Below are 21,225 nucleotides of genomic sequence, written 5' to 3'. Positions count from 1 at the left end.
ACACAGAGGGACACAGGGTGGTGATGTACACAGAGGGACACTGGGTGGTGATGTACACAGAGGGACACTGGACTGGTGATGTACACAGGGGGACACTGGGTGGTGATGTACACAGAGGTACACTGGGTGGTGATGTACACAGAGCGACACTGGACTGGTGATGTACACAGAGGGACACTGTGCTGGTCATGTACACAGAGGGACACTGGGTGGTGATGTACACAGAGGGACACTGGACTGGTGATGTACACAGAGGGACACTGTGCTGGTCATGTACACAGAGGGACACTGGGTGGTGATGTACACAGAGGGACACTGGACTGGTGATGTACACAGAGGGACACTGTGCTGGTCATGTACACAGAGGGACACTGGACTGGTGATGTACACAGAGCGACACTGGGCTGGTGATGTACACCGAGGGACACTGGGTGGTGATGTACACAGAGGGACACTGGGTGGTGATGTACACAGAGGGACACTGGGTGGTGATGTACACAGAGGGACACTGGGCTGGTGATGTACACAGGGGGACACTGGGTGGCGATGTACACAGAGGGACACTGGGTGGTGATGTACACAGAGGGACACTGGGTGGTGATGTACACAGGGGGACACTGGGCTGGTGATGTACACAGAGGGACACTGGGTGGTGATGTACACAGGGGGACACTGGGCTGGTGATGTACACAGGGGGACACTGGGTGGTGATGTACACAGAGGGACACTGGGCTGTTGATGTACACAGAGGGACACTGGGTGGTGATGTACACAGAGCGACACTGGGCTGGTGATGTACACAGAGGGACACTGGGCTGGTGATGTACACAGAGGGACACTGGGTGGTGATGTACACAGAGGGACACTGGGTGGTGATGTACACAGGGGGACACTGGGCTGGTGATGTACACAGGGGGACACTGGGTGGTGATGTACACAGAGACATGAAACTGCTGGAGGAGTAACAATCTTGTCTTTTACAATAATTGATATCTTGGAAACAAAGTGACACAGCAACGTGACGGGAGGAATGTGGAATCTTGAAAAGGTCTGAACACCAGCGGAGCACCTCAGCAAATGTATACAACGCACAAACCTTTTCATATATCAGTAACCAACTTACTCTGTGCGTTATTCCTCACGGGGTCAGTGAATGAACCCAAAGGGAAGAAGTAAGGGAGATTTGATGGAATAAAGGCCATGTACTGACTCTGGGCGTTGCTGACATTGTCCGGCTGAGAGAACCTTTGAGGTGTGGGATGGGCTCGAGCTGTGCTGATTGCATTGAGACAGGTGGGAGGGGTTCAAGGCCGTGGAGCGCAGAGGCGAGAGAGACTGAAACGATGGAACGGCCAACAGAGTTGACGATATCGAAGGAATTTGAAGAAGGCAAAACAGGGCGATAGGCCCTTAACAGGGTCAACTTCACCTCCTCGTGTGCCAGGTTAAGCCTGATCCAGTCCAAGATGGCGCACCTGACTAGAGCGTGTATGAGTGGGTTGTTCTCGGAGGATAGGTGTGAGCGGTGCATTATGGGGCCGGCGAATCACAAGCACCTGTTTCGGTCTTGACCCAAGCTCGTTAGTTTCTGGATTTCCATTCTTGATACAGTGTCAGGGATTTTGGGTGTTCAGCTGGAACCCTGCCCGTTGGCGGCCATTTTGGGAGTACCGGACTCTCTCCGGTGCTGCGGACGTGGACGAGGGAAGACGTCCTAACCTTCGCCTCACTAAAGCCTGGAGGCGATCCCCAGTGTCGCCTTAGACCTCGGTTTCGCTGGGGGGGGGCAACTGATGGAATTTCTGCACCTGGAGAAGATCAAGCACACCGTGAGGGGGTCGGTGGAAGGGCTCGACTCGAAATGACAGCCCTTCATGTCCTTAGTCAGGCAGCTGGTTTTTCTTGATGTATGTTGGATGTTGCCTGGTATGGAGGGCATTAGCTATGAGGAGCGGTTGAATAAACTCGGTTTGTTCTCACCGGAACGACGGAGGTTGAGGGGCAACCTGATAGAGGTCTACAAAATTATGAGGGGCATAGACAGAGTGGATAGTCAGAGACTTTTTCCCACGGTAGAGGGGTCAGTTATGAGGAGGCATAGGTTTAAGGTGCGAGGGGCAAGGAGCCCAGGACGGCTAGGGGGAGCTCTTTTATGGTCAGAGGAGGGAGAAAATGATGCGGATGGTTCGGGCCAGGAAAGACATCGGGGAGAAGTGCCGGATAAAGGGGAGGGAGGAAGCAGAGGTTGAGCAGTTGTCCTGTTTTTGGAAGCAAAGATCAAAAGACTTGAGACTTAAGCTTTCATTGTGTGATGAATGGTTACTGTACCCTTAACATCATGTAGGTGATGCCCCTTTAAGACCGGGTTTGGAACCCCGGGGGGCTCCGCCTCCGGCTCCGCCTACCCGGGAGCCGTGTATAAGGTGACGCCCTGTAGGCGGCACTCAGTAAGCACACGTCTCTGTAGCTGGCTAGTTCTCTGCTTATTAAAGCCTTCATTTACCATTCCACACTCTCGCGTCATTATTGAGGGTAATACACACTATTATCCAAGGGGACTGTCACGTTGATGAAAGGAAACTGTTATTTATGCAAGGGGCTCGATTCCCAGGGGCCTCAATTTTGGGAAGTGTTTTGGCATCAGCGAATTGGAAAGTCTTTATCCCAAGAGCAACAGAATCTTGGGATAGGCTACCTGGGGATTCCGGGGCAGAAGGCTTCTGCATCAAGGGGAGATAGCCTGAGAGAGATTCGCTGGGTTAGTAGGACAGTATATGAAAGTGAAGCAGTTTGGCCATCTCCTCTAATGAGAGTTGGATAGTCAGCCAGGAGGGTCACTGGGCTGGAAAGCATGGTCCAGTCACTGACCGTTGATAGGTTCGGGTTTGATCGCATGGAATGTGGTCAGTAGATCAGACCGACACCTCAGGAATTTAACACGAGACTTGTAATATATTCCTAACTGACCCTCCATGTTATTTCTCAGTGATTTAGCCCAAGCCTAATAGTAAGGGATGTTTGATGGATTAAAATAGGCGTTACAGCTTGTGAAGGACCCATGATTTCCAAGCAGGTCCCCTAGTTGGTTACTGCCAACAAGGCCTCACACCTCTGCCCCAATCCCTATGCCCCCCCCACCCCACAAGCCCCCATGCCGCCATCCCCCCCGCCCCCCCCCCCCCCCCCCCCCCCATCGCCAATACTCACCGACATTCTGAGTGGTGGTGTTGACCCTCGCCGGCACCTTGAGGTTGTCTGCCAGTAGGAAGGCCCCCTCCTCCAAGATGTCCAACAACATGGTTGCCGTGTGAACCTGCTCCGTGGTGTTCATATCTTTCCAAGATTCCAGAGCCTCTGGTCGCAGCAGGTTATCCACAGTCTGTACAACAGCCTAGAAGCAAATCACACATCTGTGATCATGTCGGGGGTTGGGGGGGGGGGGGGGGCATGAGGGTGAGGTTGCCAACCCCTCCAGGCTTGCCCTGGAGTCTCCTGGAATTAATCTATAATCTCGAGATTATTTCCGAGACCACAGGCTGTCTCAATATGGGGCAGGCTGGCCTAGTCGGGCCCAGGCCGTGACAGGTCAGCCTGGATTTGACCCTTGCATGACTGACCCACAGTCCGTCTACAAGATGCACTGCAGCCACTCGCCAAGGCTCCTACATCAGGCGCCTTCCAAACCACCTGGAAGGGCGAGGGCAGCGGGCACATGGGGGACACCACCTCCTGCAAGTTCCCTTCCAAACCACTCACCACCCTGACTTGGAAATATATCGGCCATTCCTTCACTGTCCCTGGGCGGAAATCCTGGAACTCCCTCCCTGACAGCACGGTGGGTGTACCTACGCCACGTGGACTGCAGCGGGTACAAGAAGGCAGCTCACCGCCACCTTCCCGAGGGCGATTCGAGATGGGCAATAGATGCCGGGTCCAGCCCACGTCCCAACAGGGAATTTGAACGCAGTCCTGGAGTGGGATTGTAAGACTCCACGCTTTGAGTGGAGTTAAAGGGAGGGAGAGGGACACTCGGAAGGCTGGCGGAAGGTAGAGAAGAGATTAGGGATTAGCATCCGCCAAACACGAAGAATGTATGAATCAAACGCCAACAGCGACACATTCCCACAAACACTCTCGTACCTCTATGTAGGCCCGGCACGTCCTCTCGCGTTTCTGAATCTGTGGTTATTGGCGGGGTGCGGGGCAGGGGGGAGAAAAATAAAACACAACGCATGTTACACAATTACAGAAGCTGCGATCATTGCACATGTACAGAGGGAGATCCCACTGCTGTGAGTGACTGTGAACCAGCTCCTCTTCCTCCTCTACATTCTCAATGCCCTGAAGCCTTGTTTGTCTCAAATACACGGTGACAGCTCCCCACCCGCTATAGAACCAGAGAGAGGTTTCCTCGTGTCCCTTTCGAATCCTCAACCAATTGCCATACAACTGTTGAGCAGTGCCTCCATTTTAAGCCTGTCGAGGAAGAACTGGATCAGGAGGAGGCCTTTCAACTGCTTCACCATTCCAAAGGACCACGATCTGACCCTTAATCCCATTGTCCCGCCTTACTCCACACCCCTTGATGCCTTTCATCGCTCCCTGGCTGGCGCCCCCTTGATCTGGACACCAGCCACCCCCAACCAGAGGAAGACGGTTATCATTAGCCACCTGATTGAAGACAAGAAATAAGAGCCAGGAGTAGGCCCATTCGGCCCATTGAGGCTGCTCTGCCATTCAATACGATCTTGGCTGATCTCCATTTTCCCGCCCGCTCCCCATATCCCTGAATTCCCCAAGCGACCAACAATCTGTCCATGCCAGCCTAAAATTGATTCAACGATGGAGCATTCACAACCCGCTGGATAGAGAATTCCATAAATTCTCAAGCGAGTGAAGTAATTTCTTCTTATCTTGGACCTAAATGATCGGCCCTCTTATCCCAAGCCAGTCGTACCCCCTCCGTGTTTTAGATTGGCCGACTAGCGGAAACAATCTCTCGGCGTCCTCTCTATCAAATCTCTTCAAAATCTTGTATGTTTCAAACGAATCAGCTCTACTTCTGCTAAACGTCAGAGACTATAGGCCCAAATTTACTCGATCTCTGATCATAGGACATCCCTCATCCTCGGGAGCAATGTGGTGGCTCTTCGCTGCATCGTCTCCGGTGCATTAGTGGCAGGGCCTCTGGCCGTAGGTTTTTTCGGTGGGGGGAGACCATGAAGCAGGGGAGGAACTGGTTCACCTCTCCCTGTGGGGAGGCGAGTCTTTGACCAGATGAGGGCGGGGCCAGATGGCCATGGGCGGGAGAAAGCAGCCAGCGCTTGTCTAGGACTTCTCAACGACAGTGTGGTAGGAACCGAGGGGAAGCTTGAAGCTCCTCAGGCCCTCTGAAGAGAGCCAGGAAGGGGAATTGGGACTGAGTCAGATTAACTGGCAGCTTCCCCGAGTCTGAGAAGCCTCACTGAAGGAGAGAGAGAGGAGCAGAACATCAGCCAGGAGCTGGGCAGGTGGACACACCTGGACACACCTGGTGAGTGCTGCCATGCGCAGTCGAGGCTCCAACCAGGACAGAGATCCTGAGCATCAGCAGTGAATATTCTCAGTAAATAGTTGTTTCTTAGAGCTATACTTTTCCTTTGACAGCTTATACAGTTTTGATACCGGTGGAATAAAGGAGTGTTGATTTTTAATCTTTGTGTAGTCCATGCGCTTAAACCGCTTAGAATTTACAGTGCAGGAAGAGGCCATTCAGCCCATTGAGTCTGCACCGGCCCGTGGAAAGAGCACCCTACTTAAACCCAGGCTTCCACCTTATCGCCGTAACCCAGTAACCCGACCTAAGCGTTTGGACACTAAGGGCAATTTAGTGTGGCCAATCCACCTAACCTGCACATCTTAGTGGATGCACCCGGGAGCACCTGGAGGAAACCCACGCAGACACGGGGAGAAAGTGCAAACTCAACACAGACAGTCACCCGAGGCCAAATTCGAACCTGGAGCTATGAGGCTGCAGTGCTAACCACTGTGCCACCTTGCCGCCCAAACATATATTTATTCCTGTACCATTTGCAATAAACAATATTATCACTTCAAACTTGATTAGATACCTTGTAATCCTCTGTCTTCAAGGAAATACATGTCATGTTTATGCAACCTGTCCACAATAACCCCCACCCCTCCCCAAAATTCCCAGTATCGTTCTGAGAAACAAGTATTGCACCATCTCCAAGGTCAATGTATCTGATGTGTTGGGTGTTCTGGATCATCTCTCCAGTTCTTTATATAAAAGGGGGGATGTCATAATATACACCAGTATATCATGGTGCAGACACACACACTCACACTGATGGATATGCAGTGGGACCAATCAGCATACACAACACCGCAGCCAATCACCAGTGAGAGCACACGCACTATAAAGACAGGGGACAGGAGAGTTCCCGCTCATTCTAGTAGCAGCCAGCTCGGAGCACAGAGCTCACAGCCTGCAACACAGACATTCACCATGTGCTGAGTGCATCACCTGGTTAGGACTAGGCAAGGGTCAACAGTTAAAGCTGGTATTGCATTTACCCACAGTTCAAGTATGTTAATATAGTTAACCTTATAATAAAATAGAGTTGCACCACTTCCAGTGTTGGTGACCTGTTGTGACCCAGAACACCCAGCACATCACTGAACCGGTTCACTCCTGGTATCATGATATGTTGGGCCATTTGGCCACTCGAGTGTGGACCGACCCTTCCGAAAGAGCACTCCACCTCGGCCCATTTGGTAATGTTTTTCCCGCTTGAATACAGGATCATTTTTACTGTCAATTCTGGAGCATGTTCGGTAATCCGTCCGATTAGAATGTAACCAGCTCCCACCACACAATCGGCACAAATAAACACTGACACGTTGTGAAACTAAATCTTAAAGGCTGCTGCTGGGAACTCAAGTTGCCGAGCTGAACATGCATTCTCCATCTCTCTGTAACAGCTGACCTTCTCTTCTCGATTTGATCCCTTTAACCTCTCTGATCGCTGTTCTCTCTCTCCCTCACCAGATTGCATTCTTTCTCCCTTTCTCTTTGTTTAAAAGGACAGCAGTCTTCTTCAGCATGCACTCAGCCGGAACATTTATTGAACTGGGTTCATGATGTCTGCCCCCAGTGGCAGCCTCATGGCATAGTTACATCACTACAGGAAGCTACAGCTGTCAATCAGCCATGAGGTCATGTTGCAGCTGTACAAAACTCTGGTGCGGCCGCATTTGGAGTATTGCGTGCAGTTCTGGTCACCGCATTATAGGAAGGATGTGGAAGCATTGGAAAGGGTGCAGAGGAGATTTCCCAGAATGTTGCCTGGTATGGAGGGAAGATCTTATGAGGAAAGGCTGAGGGACTTGAGGCTGTTTTCGTTAGAGAGAAGAAGGTTAAGAGGTGACTTAATTGAGGCATACAAGATGATCAGAGGATTAGATAGGGTGGAAAGTGAGAGCCTTTTCCTCGGATGGTGATGTCTAGCACGAGGGGACATAGCTTTAAATTGAGGGGAGATAGATATAGGACAGATGTCAGAGGTAGGTTCTTTACTCAGAGAGTAGTAAGGGTGTGGAATGCCCTGCCTGCAACAGTAGTGGACTCGCCAACATTAAGGGCATTTAAATGGTCATTGGATAGACATATGGATGATAAGGGAATAGTGTAGATGGGCTTTAGAGTGGTTTCACAGGTCGGCTCAACATCGAGGGCCGAAGGGCCTGTACTGCGCTGTAATGTTCTATGTTCTATGGATACATTTCAAAACAAAACATCCCTCTTTTCACCTCAAACAAAAGTTACAAACCATCCCCCTTTTCCTAGCAAACAAAAGACACATTTGCAGGCACGATCGTGTCTAACTGCGAGTTACCCAACTATTACACCCACAGTTTTTGTGCATTAACAATTGTTCATCCTACTGGTCAGTCACTTAATTGTCCATCAGTGGAAATGCAATCCTATACTACCTGACTAACCGATTTGCCATAGTCCTGTCACTACGTCATGAGGATGCCTCTGGAGACAGTCATTTTAAGATCAGTTCGACGAAGCCTCTCACAGAAATAGACACTGAAGAAGACAGTTGTTCTTATAACACTCTCAGTCTGCATTATTTTTCTCTCTCTTCAGGCTGCTATCTCTGCACTCCCTCTATCTTCACTCTTCTCTCCCTCTCTTTCTCTTTGTCCTGCATTTTCTCTCTCTCTCTCGCCATGCCTGTACTGAGCCTCTGTTTATGCTGCCAATCTTCCTGCAAATTACAGCAGTCACCATGAAAGAAAGTTACTCAAACCTTGTTGTAACTCCGTCCGGCCGACTCCTTATCACTGGGTCTCAGAGCCTGCAGCTGAGCATCGAGAATGTCCAGTAACTGCTCCATCAGTTTGACAGAGGAGCTGACATCACCGGCATAAATCGGGCCCCTGGTGTGACGGGACAGCTCGTTCGCAATATTAGCTGCGTTCTCTCCACTCTTAATCTGCAACGGCAAGGAAGGTCCACGTCAGAAAAATCTACAAGGGAAGAAGTTGTTGAACTCTATAGGAGGGAGATAGATCACTTGGTTGCATGGTGTACCGAAAACAACTTCTCTCTAAATGTTGGAAAGACCAAGGGACTGATCATCGACTTCAGGAAGCGCAGCACGACACACACTCCCGTCTGCATCAATGGCTCCGAAGTGGAGATGGTCGCTAGCTTTACGTTCCTGGGGGGTCACCATCACCAACAGTCTGTCCTGGTCCACTCACGTTGATGCAACAGTCAAGAAAGCCCAACAACGTCTCTACTTCCTACGGAAGCTAAAGAAATTCGGCATGTCTGCATCGACTCTCACAAACTTCTACAGATGTGCCATAGAGAGCATCCTATCCGGCTGCATCACAGCCTGGTATGGCAACTGCTCAGTCTAAGATCACAAGAAACTGCAGAGTGTGATGAACTCAGCCCAACGCATCACACAAGCTTGCTACCCTCACATTGATTCTGTATACACCTCCCGCTGCCTCAGGAAGGCAGACAGCATTATCAGAGACCCCTCCCACCCAGGCATTGCCTTCTTCCAGACCCTTCCATCAGGCAGAAGGTACAGAAGTCTGAAGACCCGCACATCCAGACATAGGAACAGCTTCTTCCCCACAGCTACAAGACTCCTCACCGACTCCCCCTCGGACTGATCTGTTCCCTGTAAGAACACTATTCACGATGCCCTATGCTGCTCTTGCTCATGTATTTGCTTTGTTTGACCCCTTGTTCCGCACTGTAACCAATCACTGTTTGTCGATGTACCATTTGTCAATGTTCCCTGTTGATTATTCTTTTGTCTACTATGTACGTACTGTGTATGTTCCCTCGGTCGCAGAAAAATACTTTTCACTGTACTTCGGTACATGTGACAATAAATCAAATCAAAATCAAATCAAATCAAATCTTGCTGCGTCTGGGCCCTATCCGTGAAATGGTGGGAGTGAATCAGAGATCCAGAAACCCGGTAGTGGGCAACCTGGGGAGGGGAGCATGTGCGGCCCATCTAGCTCCTGAGTGCAGCGCCCACGAGACATGTTGTCGACTGTTCCCCACGCGCAGGTTCGCCACATTCCGCTGGTTGCCATCCGTGTAGATTTTTTTCCCTACCGGTCTGACTGAAGTGATTGACACATAAAGCGAGGGTGAGTGAAGTGAGGTGTGTGCTGATTGCTCACAACATTGAGTGTGCGAGCCCTGTGCTCCCTTCATATCCAAAGTGGAAATATTTCTGTTGCTTTTACCATTTAAAGTTGGTGAGAGTTCTATTGATATAAAAATGATTAAGCATTTTCTATAACTTGTTTTGAAATATTCGACGTGTATTAAATGTATTTAATGTTATTCACGGGGTTACGGTTAGTTAACAAGCCCGATTTCAATCTTACGGCCCGCTGAGAGCGGAGGGACACTCGTGCGACCCCCTCACTATCCCATGTTTGCTCATTGCTTCCACCCACTCCCACTTCCCACGTCGTGCACTCATAGCATCATAGAGTCTTAGAGTTATAGAATCCCAGCTGTGCGGAAGTACGCCATTTGGCCCATTGAGTCTGCACCAATCCTCTGAAGGCGCACCCTACCAAGACCCCGGCCTGGGGTCCCTGGCACTGTGAGGCTCGCAGTCAGCTCTCTTGCCCTCCCATTACCCCAGGATCCCAAGCTTCGGTACGGGCTCCGTTGTGACAAGAAGGCGGCAGCTGGACGGGAGTCTCGATGTCCGTGAGGCTGGTTTTGTTTGGAGGGGTGGCCAGCTGCTTATTTGCACCAACCGTTTGATTATCCGGGAACAAAATGGCAAAGGCCAAGCGACGGACCTGCTATTTGAAGCTGCTGAAAGTTACCACCTTATCCTGATGACTGCAGTGTGCAATGGAATAATACTTGACCTCGGCTGGCAGGGCGAAGCCTGTGCCACACCGATACCTAGGAGTGGGCACCAATTTTTAAAAATGACATTTTTAATTTTTTTAATTTTTTCCAATTAAGGGGCAATTTAGCGCGGCCAGTCCACCTACCCTGCACATCTTTGGGTTGTGGGGGTACACATGGGGAGGGGAGAATGTGCAAACTCCACATGGACAGTGACCTGGGGCCAGGATCGAACCTGGGTCCGCGGCGGCGTGAGGCAGCAGTGCTAACCACTGCGCCACCATGCCGTCCGGAGTGGGCACCAATGGGTGGCTACTGCCAACCATCCTGAACTCAGCAGAGTGATATGCTGAGCTTGTCTACGCTGAACTAGAACGGGGGCAAAACCGTGGGTGGCATGGTGCACAGTTGGTTAGCACTGCTGCCTCACAGCGCCAGGGACCCAGGTTCAATTACTGCCTCGGGTGACTGTGTGGAATTTGCACATCCTCCCCGTGTGTGCGTGGGTTTCCTCCGGGTGCTCCGGTTTCATCCCACAGTCCAAAGATGTGCGGGTTAGGTTGAGTTACGGGGCGGGGGAGTGGGCCTAGGGAGGGTGCTCTGTCAGAGGATCGGTGCAGACTTGATGGGCCAGACAGCCTCCTTCTGCACTGTAGTTCTAACCATAGAATTTTACAACACACAAGGCAGCCATTCGGTCCATTACACCGGTGCTGGTTTCTTTAAAGAAGCCATCCGGCTTGCCCCACCTCCCCTGGCTGCCCCTCAGAGGCCTGCCAGATTTCCTTCCCCTTTCCCACGTCGTGCACTCATAGCATCATAGAATCTTAGAATTACAGGATCCCAGCTGTGCGGAAGAAGGCCATTCGGTCTATTGAGTCTGTACCAATCCTCTGAAGGAGCACCCTATCCTGGATAAGTACTCATCTAATTCCTTTTTCAACTGTGCTTCCACTGTCTTTTCAGGCAGAAAAGAATCCCCCTCTCATTGTCCCAATTGTCCTAAATCCGGGTCCTCGGGCACTGACTGGGAGAATTAGCTTTTGCTCCTGGGATTTTGGGCAATATTGGTGAGGCTGGATTATCCCCCTGAGCTACTGCGGATCCTGCGGTGGTCCACAAGGAATTCCAGGATATTGGGCCAGCAATGATGAGGAAAGGAAATATGTGCAAGTTGAGGGATACGCGGGTTGCGTCATCGTTGATAGGTCGGCTGGCTCTTTTCTTATTTTTAAAGTTGGCAAAGGTTCAGAGGGCACGCAGGGAGGTATTCAGTGATGCAGAGACAGTGGGAGCAGTGGCTATGCTCATGATCTCCAAGCTAATGCTCTGGGAATGTGGGTACGAATCCCGTCACAGGTACAAATCCAGAACTGAAGGCTACTCTCAGTGATGAAATGTCATTAAAAGAAAATGCCATCTGATTCGCCAAAGTCCTTCAGATAAGGAAGTCATAGAATCCCTACAGTGCAGAATGAGGTCATTCAGCCCATCGAGCCTGCATGGACCCTGCGAAAGATCACTCCAACTAGGCCCACTCGCCCACCCAATGAATAGCGAGATTTCCTGGCCATTCCCGGCGATTATCATAGAATTTACAGTGCAGAAGGAGGCCATTCAGCCCATCGAGTCTGCACTGGCTCTTGGAAAGAGCACCCTACTCAAGGTTGCAGTAAGTTTGCAGACGATACAAAGGTTGGTGGAATTGCGGATAGCGATGAGGACTGTCTGAGGATACAGCAGGATTTAGATTGTCTGGAGACTTGGGCGGAGAGATGGCAGATGGAGTTTAACCTGGACAAATGTGAGGTAATGCATTTTGGAAGGGCTAATGCAGGTAGGGAATATACAGTGAATGGTAGAACCCTCAAGAGTATTGAAAGTCAAAGAGATCTAGGAGTACAGGTCCACAGATCACTGAAAGGGGCTACACAGGTGGAGAAGGTAGTCAAGAAGGCATACGGCATGCTTGCCTTCATTGGCCGGGGCATTGAGTATAAGAATTGGCAAGTCATGTTGCAGCTGTATAGAACCTTAGTTAGGCCACACTTGGAGTATAGTGTTCAATTCTGGTCGCCACACTACCAGAAGGATGTGGAGGCTTTAGAGAGGGTGCAGAAGAGATTTACCAGAATGTTGCCTGGTATGGAGGGCATAAGCTATGAGGAGCGATTGAATAAACTCGGTTTGTTCTCACTGGAACGAAGGAGGTTGAGGGGCGACCTGATAGAGGTATACAAAATTATGAGGGGCATAGACAGAGTGGATAGTCAGAGGCTTTTCCCCAGGGTAGAGGGGTCAATTACTAGGGGGCATAGGTTTAAGGTGAGAGGGGCAAAGTTTAGAGTAGATGTACGAGGCAAGTTTTTTACGCAGAGGGTAGTGGGTGCCTGGAACTCACTACCGGAGGAGGTAGTGGAGGCAGGGACGATAGGGACATTTAAGGGGCATCTTGACAAATATATGAATAGGATGGGAATAGAAGGATACGGACCCAGGAAGTGTAGAAGATTGTAGTTTAGTCGGGCAGTATGGTCGGCACGGGCTTGGAGGGCCGAAGGGCCTGTTCCTGTGCTGTACATTTCTTTGTTCTTTGTTCTTTGTTGTCAACACCTCCACCCTATCCCCATAACACAGTAACCCCACCCAATACTAAGGGCAATTTTGGACACTCAGGGCAATTTATCATGGCCAATCCACCTCACCTGCACATCTTTGGACTGTGGGAGGAAACCGGAGCACCCGGAGGAAACCCACGCACACACGGGGAGGATGTGCAGACTCCGCACAGACAGTGACCGGGAATCCCACGCACACACGGGGAGGATGTGCAGACTCCGCACAGACAGTGATTGAACCTGGGACCCTGGAGCTGTGAAGCAATTGTGCTATCCACAATGCTACCGTGCTGCCCCCGGAAACCGGAGGGTCAAGCAAAGCGCCCCAGACATCGGTGGGACCAGGTGTTTGCACTGCTGACCAATGGCAGAAAATATGCCGCAATGCTGTGCGGGGATGGGGGATGTGGTGGAAGGTGCTGCCCGAAGTTACAGTTGCCGATAGCCCCGAGCTGTTTTTTCTGTTACATTTTGCACTGTCCTGTTTGTGTGTGTGAAGGTGTGTTTACCAGGGCCACGCAAAGGCCCATAGACAGAAGAAGAGCACGTTCGGACATTCGGCCAGCTGAGGCCTGTGTTGTGTACAAGGGTGTATCGCAGTGGGTGCTTTGTGAGGTGTTCCGGTTCGCTGGGGCATTCCCCTGCAAGCTTATGAGAAAATGTCCTACGCTGGGCTCCCCTCAGACCCTGGGTAGTCTCCGCCCCACATCACTCCTTGCCGAGCAAAAAAAAAAAGCCATCAGCCTCCGTTTGGAAATGTTCCAATTGAGCCCCAGCCTCGGGAGCTTATGAAGGGAGAGAGTTGCAAATTTCCACTCTGCCTGGGAGAGAGGAACAATTTGCGGAGGCTCCTTCCACAGCACCGTCCTACAGTGACGCAGAGAAGGCTGACGGTAAACCGTGAGATCGATTTATTTACGTGTATGTACACTGGTCTGCGTGATGCAGCACCCCACTCCCAGAGCAATCCTAAGCTTTGCTCATTATGAGCCCCGGGTGGTTGGACTGCGCTCCTCGATCTGGGGAGCTCCACGGGCCCCACGGGGAGTTCAGTGAAGGTTCCGCCCCTCCCCCCGTGGGTCCCCGTGGGGGCTATGACACTTGCAAACCCACGATCTCCACCACCCAGCAGCAGGTGAACGGGGACCAACACCTGCAGGTTCCCTCCCGAGCCCAGCCTGTCTTGGGAAGGTATCAGCCGTTCCTTCACTGTCGCTGGGTCAAAACCCTGGAGCCCCCTCCCTGACAGGGTGTACCCAAACCTCATGGACTGCAGCCGTTCAGGAAGACGGTTCCTCACCACCTTCTGAAGGGGCAATTAGGGACGGGCAATGAATGTTGGCCTTGTCAGAGATGCCCACATTCCGTAAACTAAAGTTAGCCTGCCTGGCAACACTGGTTAAAAAAGGAAGTGCTTCCAGACAACCCTGACTCTAATTTTAAGGTTCAATTAAGGTTTTAATTTCACACTTTTGTTCAGCCTTCCTGTGTAGAATTGAAGTCAGACAGAACCATAGCACCCTTGAGGTGCAGAAGGAGGCCATTCGGCCCATCGAGTCTGCATCGACCCTCTGAAAGAGGACCCTACTCCCCGGCATACCCGCAACCCCACTCAACCTTTGGACACTGAGGGGCAATTGTATCACGGCCAATCCGCCTAACCTGCACGTCTTGGGACTGTGGGAAGAAACCGGAGCACCCGGAGGAAACCCACGCACACACGGGGAGAACGTGCAGACTCGGCACAGACAGCGACCCGAGGCCGGGAATCGAATCGGGGTCCCCGGCGTTGAGCCTTGAGGCGAAGGCCGACATCTCATTAAACCCCCCCCAACCGCAGCATGGTTTTTCATTGGCAGGGACGGCATGCCGTTGGCTGCCAGCGGCATTTTCCATTTCCGCCGAAGTCTATGGCCTTTTGCATGGCTTTCACCCTCCGCCACGCGGGGTCGTGGGGGGAGAGGGAGGTGTGTGGGGGGAGGGGAGGGGGGTGGGGGAGGGGAGGGGGGAGGGTGGAGGGGGGGGGGGGTCACCCGGGGGCAGCAAGGGCAGGAAAAATTCAGCCCTCTGTTTATCTCCCCACCCCATGCTGCCGAGTATATTTCGAGCACTTTCTCTCAGTAATTTCTAGCATGGATCCTGCTGGGATCCTGCCTTTCAGGTCCGCCACCATTGGCGACAATCACACTTTAAGCTAGGAAAGATCAGAATTTGTGACTTGCCGAGCTGCCTTGGACACGAGGAGGCCCGGTTTGAATGGGTCGTGTTCCACATGACGTCAGTTCTCCAGTGCAACTGTGAAATGCGTCCCCCCCCCACCCCAGGAGCACTAACACGTAACAAACCAGCTCCGAGATAATTAGTTCTGAGTTCTTGACAGACATTTACAGGTAATACAACAAACAACGGCAGACTCCAAAATCTCTCTTCACCACAGTTACCTTCTGTGCCACCTGGTTTACCCAGGGTGAAGTGCAGTTGCTGAGGTCAGGTCCTCTTGGGCTCCAGAGTCCGAGGGAAACCAGGCAGAGGTAGGAGGCGATTCCTGCAACGCAGAGAGAGAGATGGTTGTCAAATTTGATTGAATTCTTTGAGGAGGTAACAAAGTGTGTAGATGAAGGTAGAGCAGTTGATGTCGTATACATGGTTTCAGTAAGGCGTTTGATAAGGTTCCCCATGGTCGGCTCATGAAGAAAGTAAGGAGTTGTGGGATAGAGGGAAATTTGACCAATTGGATAAGTAACTGGCTATCACATAGAAGACAGAGGGTGGAGCTGGATGGAAAATGTTCAGACTGGAGACCAGTTACCAGCGGTGTACCACAGGGATCAGTGCTGGGTCCTCTGCTATTTATAATTTTTATCAATGACTTGGAGGAGGGGCTGAAGGGTGGGTCAGTAAATTTTCTGATGACACCAAGATTGGTGGAGTAGTGGATGAGGTGGAGGGCAGTTGTAGGCTGCAAAGAGACATTGATAGGATGCAGAGCTGGGCCGAAAAATGGCAGATGGAGTTTAACCCTGATAAGTGAGGTGATTCATTTTGGTAGGACAAATTTGAATGCGGATTACAGGGTCAACGGCAGGGTTCTGAGGAATGTGGAGGAACAGCGAGATCTTGGGGTTCATGTCCACAGATCTCTGAAGGTTGCCACTCAAGTGGATAGAGCCGTGAAGAAGGCTTATAATGTGTTAGCGTTTATTAACAGGGGGCTTGAGTTTAAGAGCCGCGGGGTTATGCTGCAACTGTACAGGACCCTGGTGAGACCACATTTGGAGTATTGTGTGCAGTTCTGGTCACCTCATTATAGGAAGGATATGGAAGCATTGGAAAGGGTGCAAAGGAGATTTACCAGGATGCTGCCTGGTTTGCAGGATAGATCTTATGAGGAAAGGTTGAGGGAGCTAGGGCCTTTCTCTTTGGAGCGGAGGAGGATGAGAGGCGACTTAATAGAGGTTTATAAGATAATGAGGGCGATAGATAGAGTGGACATTCAGAGACTATTTCCTCGGGTGGATGTAGCTGTTACAAGGGGGCATAACTATAAGGTTCGGGGTTGGAGATATAGGAGGGATGTCCAAGGTAGGCTCTTTACTCAGAGAGTGGTTAGAGTGTGGAATGGACTGCCTGCTGTGATAGTGGAGTTGGACACTTTAGGAACTTTCAAGCGGTTAGTGGATAGGCACATGGAGCTCACCAGAAAGACAGGGAGTGGGATAGCTTGATCTTGGTTTCGGACAAAGCTCGGCACAACGTCGAGGGCCGAAGGGCCTGTTCTGTGCTGTACTGTTCTATGTTCATAGGTACGTGGGTTATCTCCGCGATTATACGTCTGCCACAAATGGCTATTTGGCGGCACTATAGGGCGCGATTGTCTGGCCTCCCCGTGGTGTGTTTCTCGGAGGTGTGTTTCTCGGAGGTGTGTGTGTCTGTGTGGGGGGGGGGGTCTGACTCACTGTTGGCCGGTGGCGGGATCCCCGGGTCCTGACTCTGTCAATGGTGATTTCCCATTGAATCCATCCCACGGCGTCGGGACTTCCATCAGTGTGAACAGCCGGAAGATCTCGCGCGTCAACTCTGTTCTGAACACCCAGCCATTTCTTTACGATAGGAATTGCAATGTGCGCTTGGCCACTTCGTCCGAGCGGCGGCGTTTCACCTGCTTCCACATGTCCCTTCAAATTGCTGCCCTTGTTTGATCCGACGGTTCGAGGGTGGTGTGTTTGAAAGTGCTGCGGTGCTATATTGTCGATAGCGCGCACTGCAGTCAGTGTGTGCCACTGTTGGAGGGAGGGAATGGTTAAGATATGGGCTGTCGATTGAGAGGGCAGCTCTGTGGATTGAGGAATTGGTGTCAGATAGCGATGGAAGCTGAGGAACAGGTGCCAGGCAACATGGGAACTGAGATATTCTTGCCAGGCACTGTGGGAACTGAGATATTGGTGTTGTCGTGTTGTTCACCCTGGGGTAACACAGGCTGCATACGATGCAATTAACTGATCAAGGATACACCAAACGAAGGCGTTGGTTCAACATGAGATTTATTGAACTCTAGTAACGAAACACACAGCTGCCTGTGGGTTGAGTCTCTACTACTCTAAGTAAAGTTAACTATCGAGACCAGGCTAGCTCTGATCCACGTGTAGAAGGTGTTGAATGACTTGTACACACTGACTGTCACTACAGCTATCACCAGTGGCAAGAGGCAGAGGGCTGGTGCCCCTTGTGCTGAAAAGGTGCAAGTCCCCCTCTGGTGTCCTGCCTTGTGATTGGTCGTGTTCTGTTCTGTATATTGATTGGCTCACCCGGGTGTCTGTCACTGCCTGCTTTTACATCATGGTGTGCATGGGTGCATATTATGACAGGTGTCAGGCAGTGTGGGAGCGGAGATATTGGTGTCAGGCAGTGTGGGAGCGGAGATATTGGTGTCAGGCAGTGTGGGAGCAGAGATATTGGTGTCAGGCAGTGTGGGAGCGGAGATATTGGTGTCAGGCAGCGTGGGAGCGGAGATATTGGTGTCAGGCAGTGTGGGAGCGGAGATATTGGTGCCTGGCAGTGTGGGAGCGGAGATATTGGTGTCAGGCAGTGTGGGAGCAGAGATATTGGTGTCAGGCAGTGTGGGAACGGAGATATTGGTGCCAGGCAGTGTGGGAGCGGAGATATTGGTGTCAGGCAGTGTGGGAACGGAGATATTGGTGCCTGGCAGTGTGGGAGCGGAGATATTGGTGTCAGGCAGAGTGGGAGCGGAGACATTGGTGTCAGGCAGAGTGGGAGCGGAGATATTGGTGTCAGGCGGTGTGGAAGCGGAGATATTGGTGTCAGGCGGTGTGTGAACGGAGATATTGGTGTCAGGCGGTGTGGGAGCGGAGACATTGGTGTCAGGCAGAGTGGGAGCGGAGATATTGGTGTCAGGCGGTGTGGAAGCGGAGATATTGGTGTCAGGCGGTGTGGGAGCGGAGATATTGGTGTCAGGGTGTGTGGGAGCGGAGATATTGGTGTCAGGCAGTGTGGGAGCGGAGATATTGGTGTCAGGCAGTGTGGGAGCGGAGATATTGGTGTCAGGCAGTGTGTGAACGGAGATATTGGTGTCAGGCAGTGTGGGAGCGGAGATATTGGTGTCAGGCAGTGTGGGAGCGGAGATATTGGTGTAAGTCAGCGTGGGAGCGGAGATATTGGTGTCAGGCGGTGTGGGAGCGGAGATATTGGTGTCAGGCGGTGTGGGAGTGGAGATATTGGTGCCAGGCAGTGTGGGAGCGGAGATATTGGTGCCAGGCAGTGTGGGAGCGGAGATATTGGTGTCAGGCAGTGTGGGAATGGAGATATTGGTGCCAGGCGGTGTGGGAGCGGAGATATTGGTGCCAGGCAGTGTGGGAGCGGAGTTATTGGTGTCAGGGAGTGTGGGAGCGGAGATATTGGTGCCAGGCAGTGTGGGAGCGGAGACATTGGTGTCACCGAGTGTGGGCGCGGAGATATTGGTGCCAGGCAGTGTGGGAGCGGAGATATTGGTGTCAGGCAGTGTGGGAGTGGAGATATTGGTGTCAGGCAGTGTGGGAGCGGAGATATTGGTGTCAGGCAGTGTGGGAGTGGAGATATTGGTGCCAGGCAGTGTGGGAACTGAGATATTGGTGTCAGGCAGTGTGGGAGCGGAGATATTGGTGCCAGGCAGTGTGGGAGTGGAGATATTGGTGTCAGGCAGTGTGGGAGTGGTGATATTAGTGTCAGGCAGTATGGGAGTGGAGATATTGGTGTCAGGCAGTGTGGGAACTGAGATATTGGTATCAGGGAGTGTGGGAGTGGAGATATTGGTGCCAGGCAGTGTGGGAACTGAGATATTGGTGTCAGGCAGTGTGGGAGTGGAGATATTGGTGTCAGGCAGTGTGGGAGTGGAGATATTGGTGTCAGGCAGTGTGGGAGCGGAGATATTGGTGTCAGGCAGTGTGGGAGCGGAGATATTGGTGCCAGGTAGTGTGGGAGTGGAGATATTGGTGTCAGGCAGTGTGGGAACTGAGATATTGGTGTCAGGCAGTGTGGGAGCGGAGATATTGGTGTCAGGCAGTGTGGGAGTGGAGATATTGGTGTCAGGCAGTGTGGGAGCGGAGATATTGGTGTCAGGCAGTGTGTGAGTGGAGATATTGGTGTCAGGCGGTGTGGGAGTAGAGATATTGGTGTCAGGCAGTGTGGGAGCGGAGATATTGGTGTCAGGCAGTGTGGGAGCGGAGATATTGGTGCCAGGCAGTGTGGGAACTGAGATATTGATGTCAGGCAGTGTGGGAGCGGGGATATTGGTGTCAGGCAGTGTGGGAGCGGAGATATTGGTGTCAGGCAGTGTGGGAGCGGGGATATTAGTGTCAGGCAGTGTGGGAGTGGGGATATTGGTGCCAGGCAGTGTGGGAGTGGAGATATTGGTGTCAGACAGTGTGGGAGTGGAGATATTGGTGCCAGGCAGTGTGGGAGCGGAGATATTGGTGTCAGGCAGTGTGGGAGCGGAGATATTGGTGTCAGGCAGTGTGGGAGTGGAGATATTGGTGCCAGGCAGTGTGGGAACTGAGATATTGGTGTCAGGCAGTGTGGGAGCGGAGATATTGGTGCCAGGCAGTGTGGGAGCGGAGATATTGGTGTCAGGCAGTGTGGGAGTGGTGATATTGGTGTCAGGCGGTGTGGGAGTAGAGATATTGGTGTCAGGCAGTGTGGGAGCGGAGATATTGGTGTCAGGCAGTGTGGGAGCGGAGATATTTGTGCCAGGCAGTGTGGGAACTGAGATATTGATGTCAGGCAGTGTGGGAGCGGGGATATTGGTGTCAGGCAGTGTGGGAGCGGAGATATTGGTGCCAGGCAGTGTGGGAACTGAGATATTGGTGTCAGGCAGTGTGGGAGTGGAGATATTGGTGTCAGGCAGTGTGGGAACTGAGATATTGGTATCAGGCAGTGTGGGAGTGGAGATATTGGTGCCAGGCAGTGTGGGAACTGAGAAATTGGTGTCAGGCAGTGTGGGAGTGCAGATATTGGTGTCAGGCAGTGTGGGAGTGGAGATATTGGTGTCAGGCAGTGTGGGAGTGGAGATATTGGTGCCAGGCAGTGTGGGAGTGGAGATATTGGTGTCAGGCAGTGTGGGAGCGGAGATATTGGTGCCAGGCAGTGTGGGAGCGGAGATATTGGTGTCAGGCAGTGTGTGAACTGAGATATTGGTGTCAGGCAGTGTGGGAGCGGAGATATTGGTGTCAGGCAGTGTGGGAACGGAGATATTGGTGTCGGGCAGTGTGGGAGCGGGGATATTAGTGTCAGGCAGTGTGGGAGTGGAGATATTGGTGCCAGGCAGTGTGGGAGTGGAGATATTGGTGTCAGGCATTGTGGGAGCAGAGATATTGGTGCCGGGCAGTGTGGGAGCGGAGATATTGGTGTCAGGCAGTGTGTGAACTGCGATATTGGTGTCAGGCAGTGTGGGAACTGAGATATTGGTGCCAGGCAGTGTGGGAGCGGAGATATTGGTGTCAGGCAGTGTGGGAGTGGAGATATTGGTGTCAGGCAGTGTGGGAGCGGAGATATTGGTGCCAGGCAGTGTAGGAGCGGAGATATTGGTATCAGGCAGTGTGGGAGTGGAGATATTGGTGCCAGGCAGTGTGGGAGCGGAGATATTGGTGTCAGGCAGTGTGGGAGTGGAGATATTGGTGTCAGGCAGTGTGGGAG

At 51.9% G+C, this 21,225-nt stretch overlaps 1 protein-coding gene across 6 annotated transcripts in view; it reads right to left on the bottom strand.

Moving 5' to 3' along the window:
- LOC140403323 (adhesion G protein-coupled receptor L1-like) overlaps nucleotides 1-21,225 on the bottom strand; it is a 1,433,961-nt gene that overhangs the window by 120,057 nt on the left and 1,292,679 nt on the right. For all 6 annotated transcript variants that reach the window (XM_072491182.1, XM_072491186.1, XM_072491185.1 and 3 more), the window contains 4 exons: nucleotides 15,483-15,586; nucleotides 8,322-8,507; nucleotides 4,141-4,179; nucleotides 3,208-3,391 (listed from right to left, as the gene is read on the bottom strand). In XM_072491182.1, the coding sequence (XP_072347283.1) occupies nucleotides 3,208-3,391; nucleotides 4,141-4,179; nucleotides 8,322-8,507; nucleotides 15,483-15,586 (513 nt within the window). The remainder of the gene's footprint in view (nucleotides 1-3,207; nucleotides 3,392-4,140; nucleotides 4,180-8,321; nucleotides 8,508-15,482; nucleotides 15,587-21,225) is intronic.

Source organism: Scyliorhinus torazame, chromosome 27 (assembly GCF_047496885.1).
Source record: "Scyliorhinus torazame isolate Kashiwa2021f chromosome 27, sScyTor2.1, whole genome shotgun sequence".
Taxonomy (NCBI): Eukaryota; Metazoa; Chordata; class Chondrichthyes; order Carcharhiniformes; family Scyliorhinidae; genus Scyliorhinus; species Scyliorhinus torazame.
The sequence above is the reverse complement of the archived record's forward strand: the minus strand, read 5'-3'. Positions and strand labels throughout refer to the sequence as shown.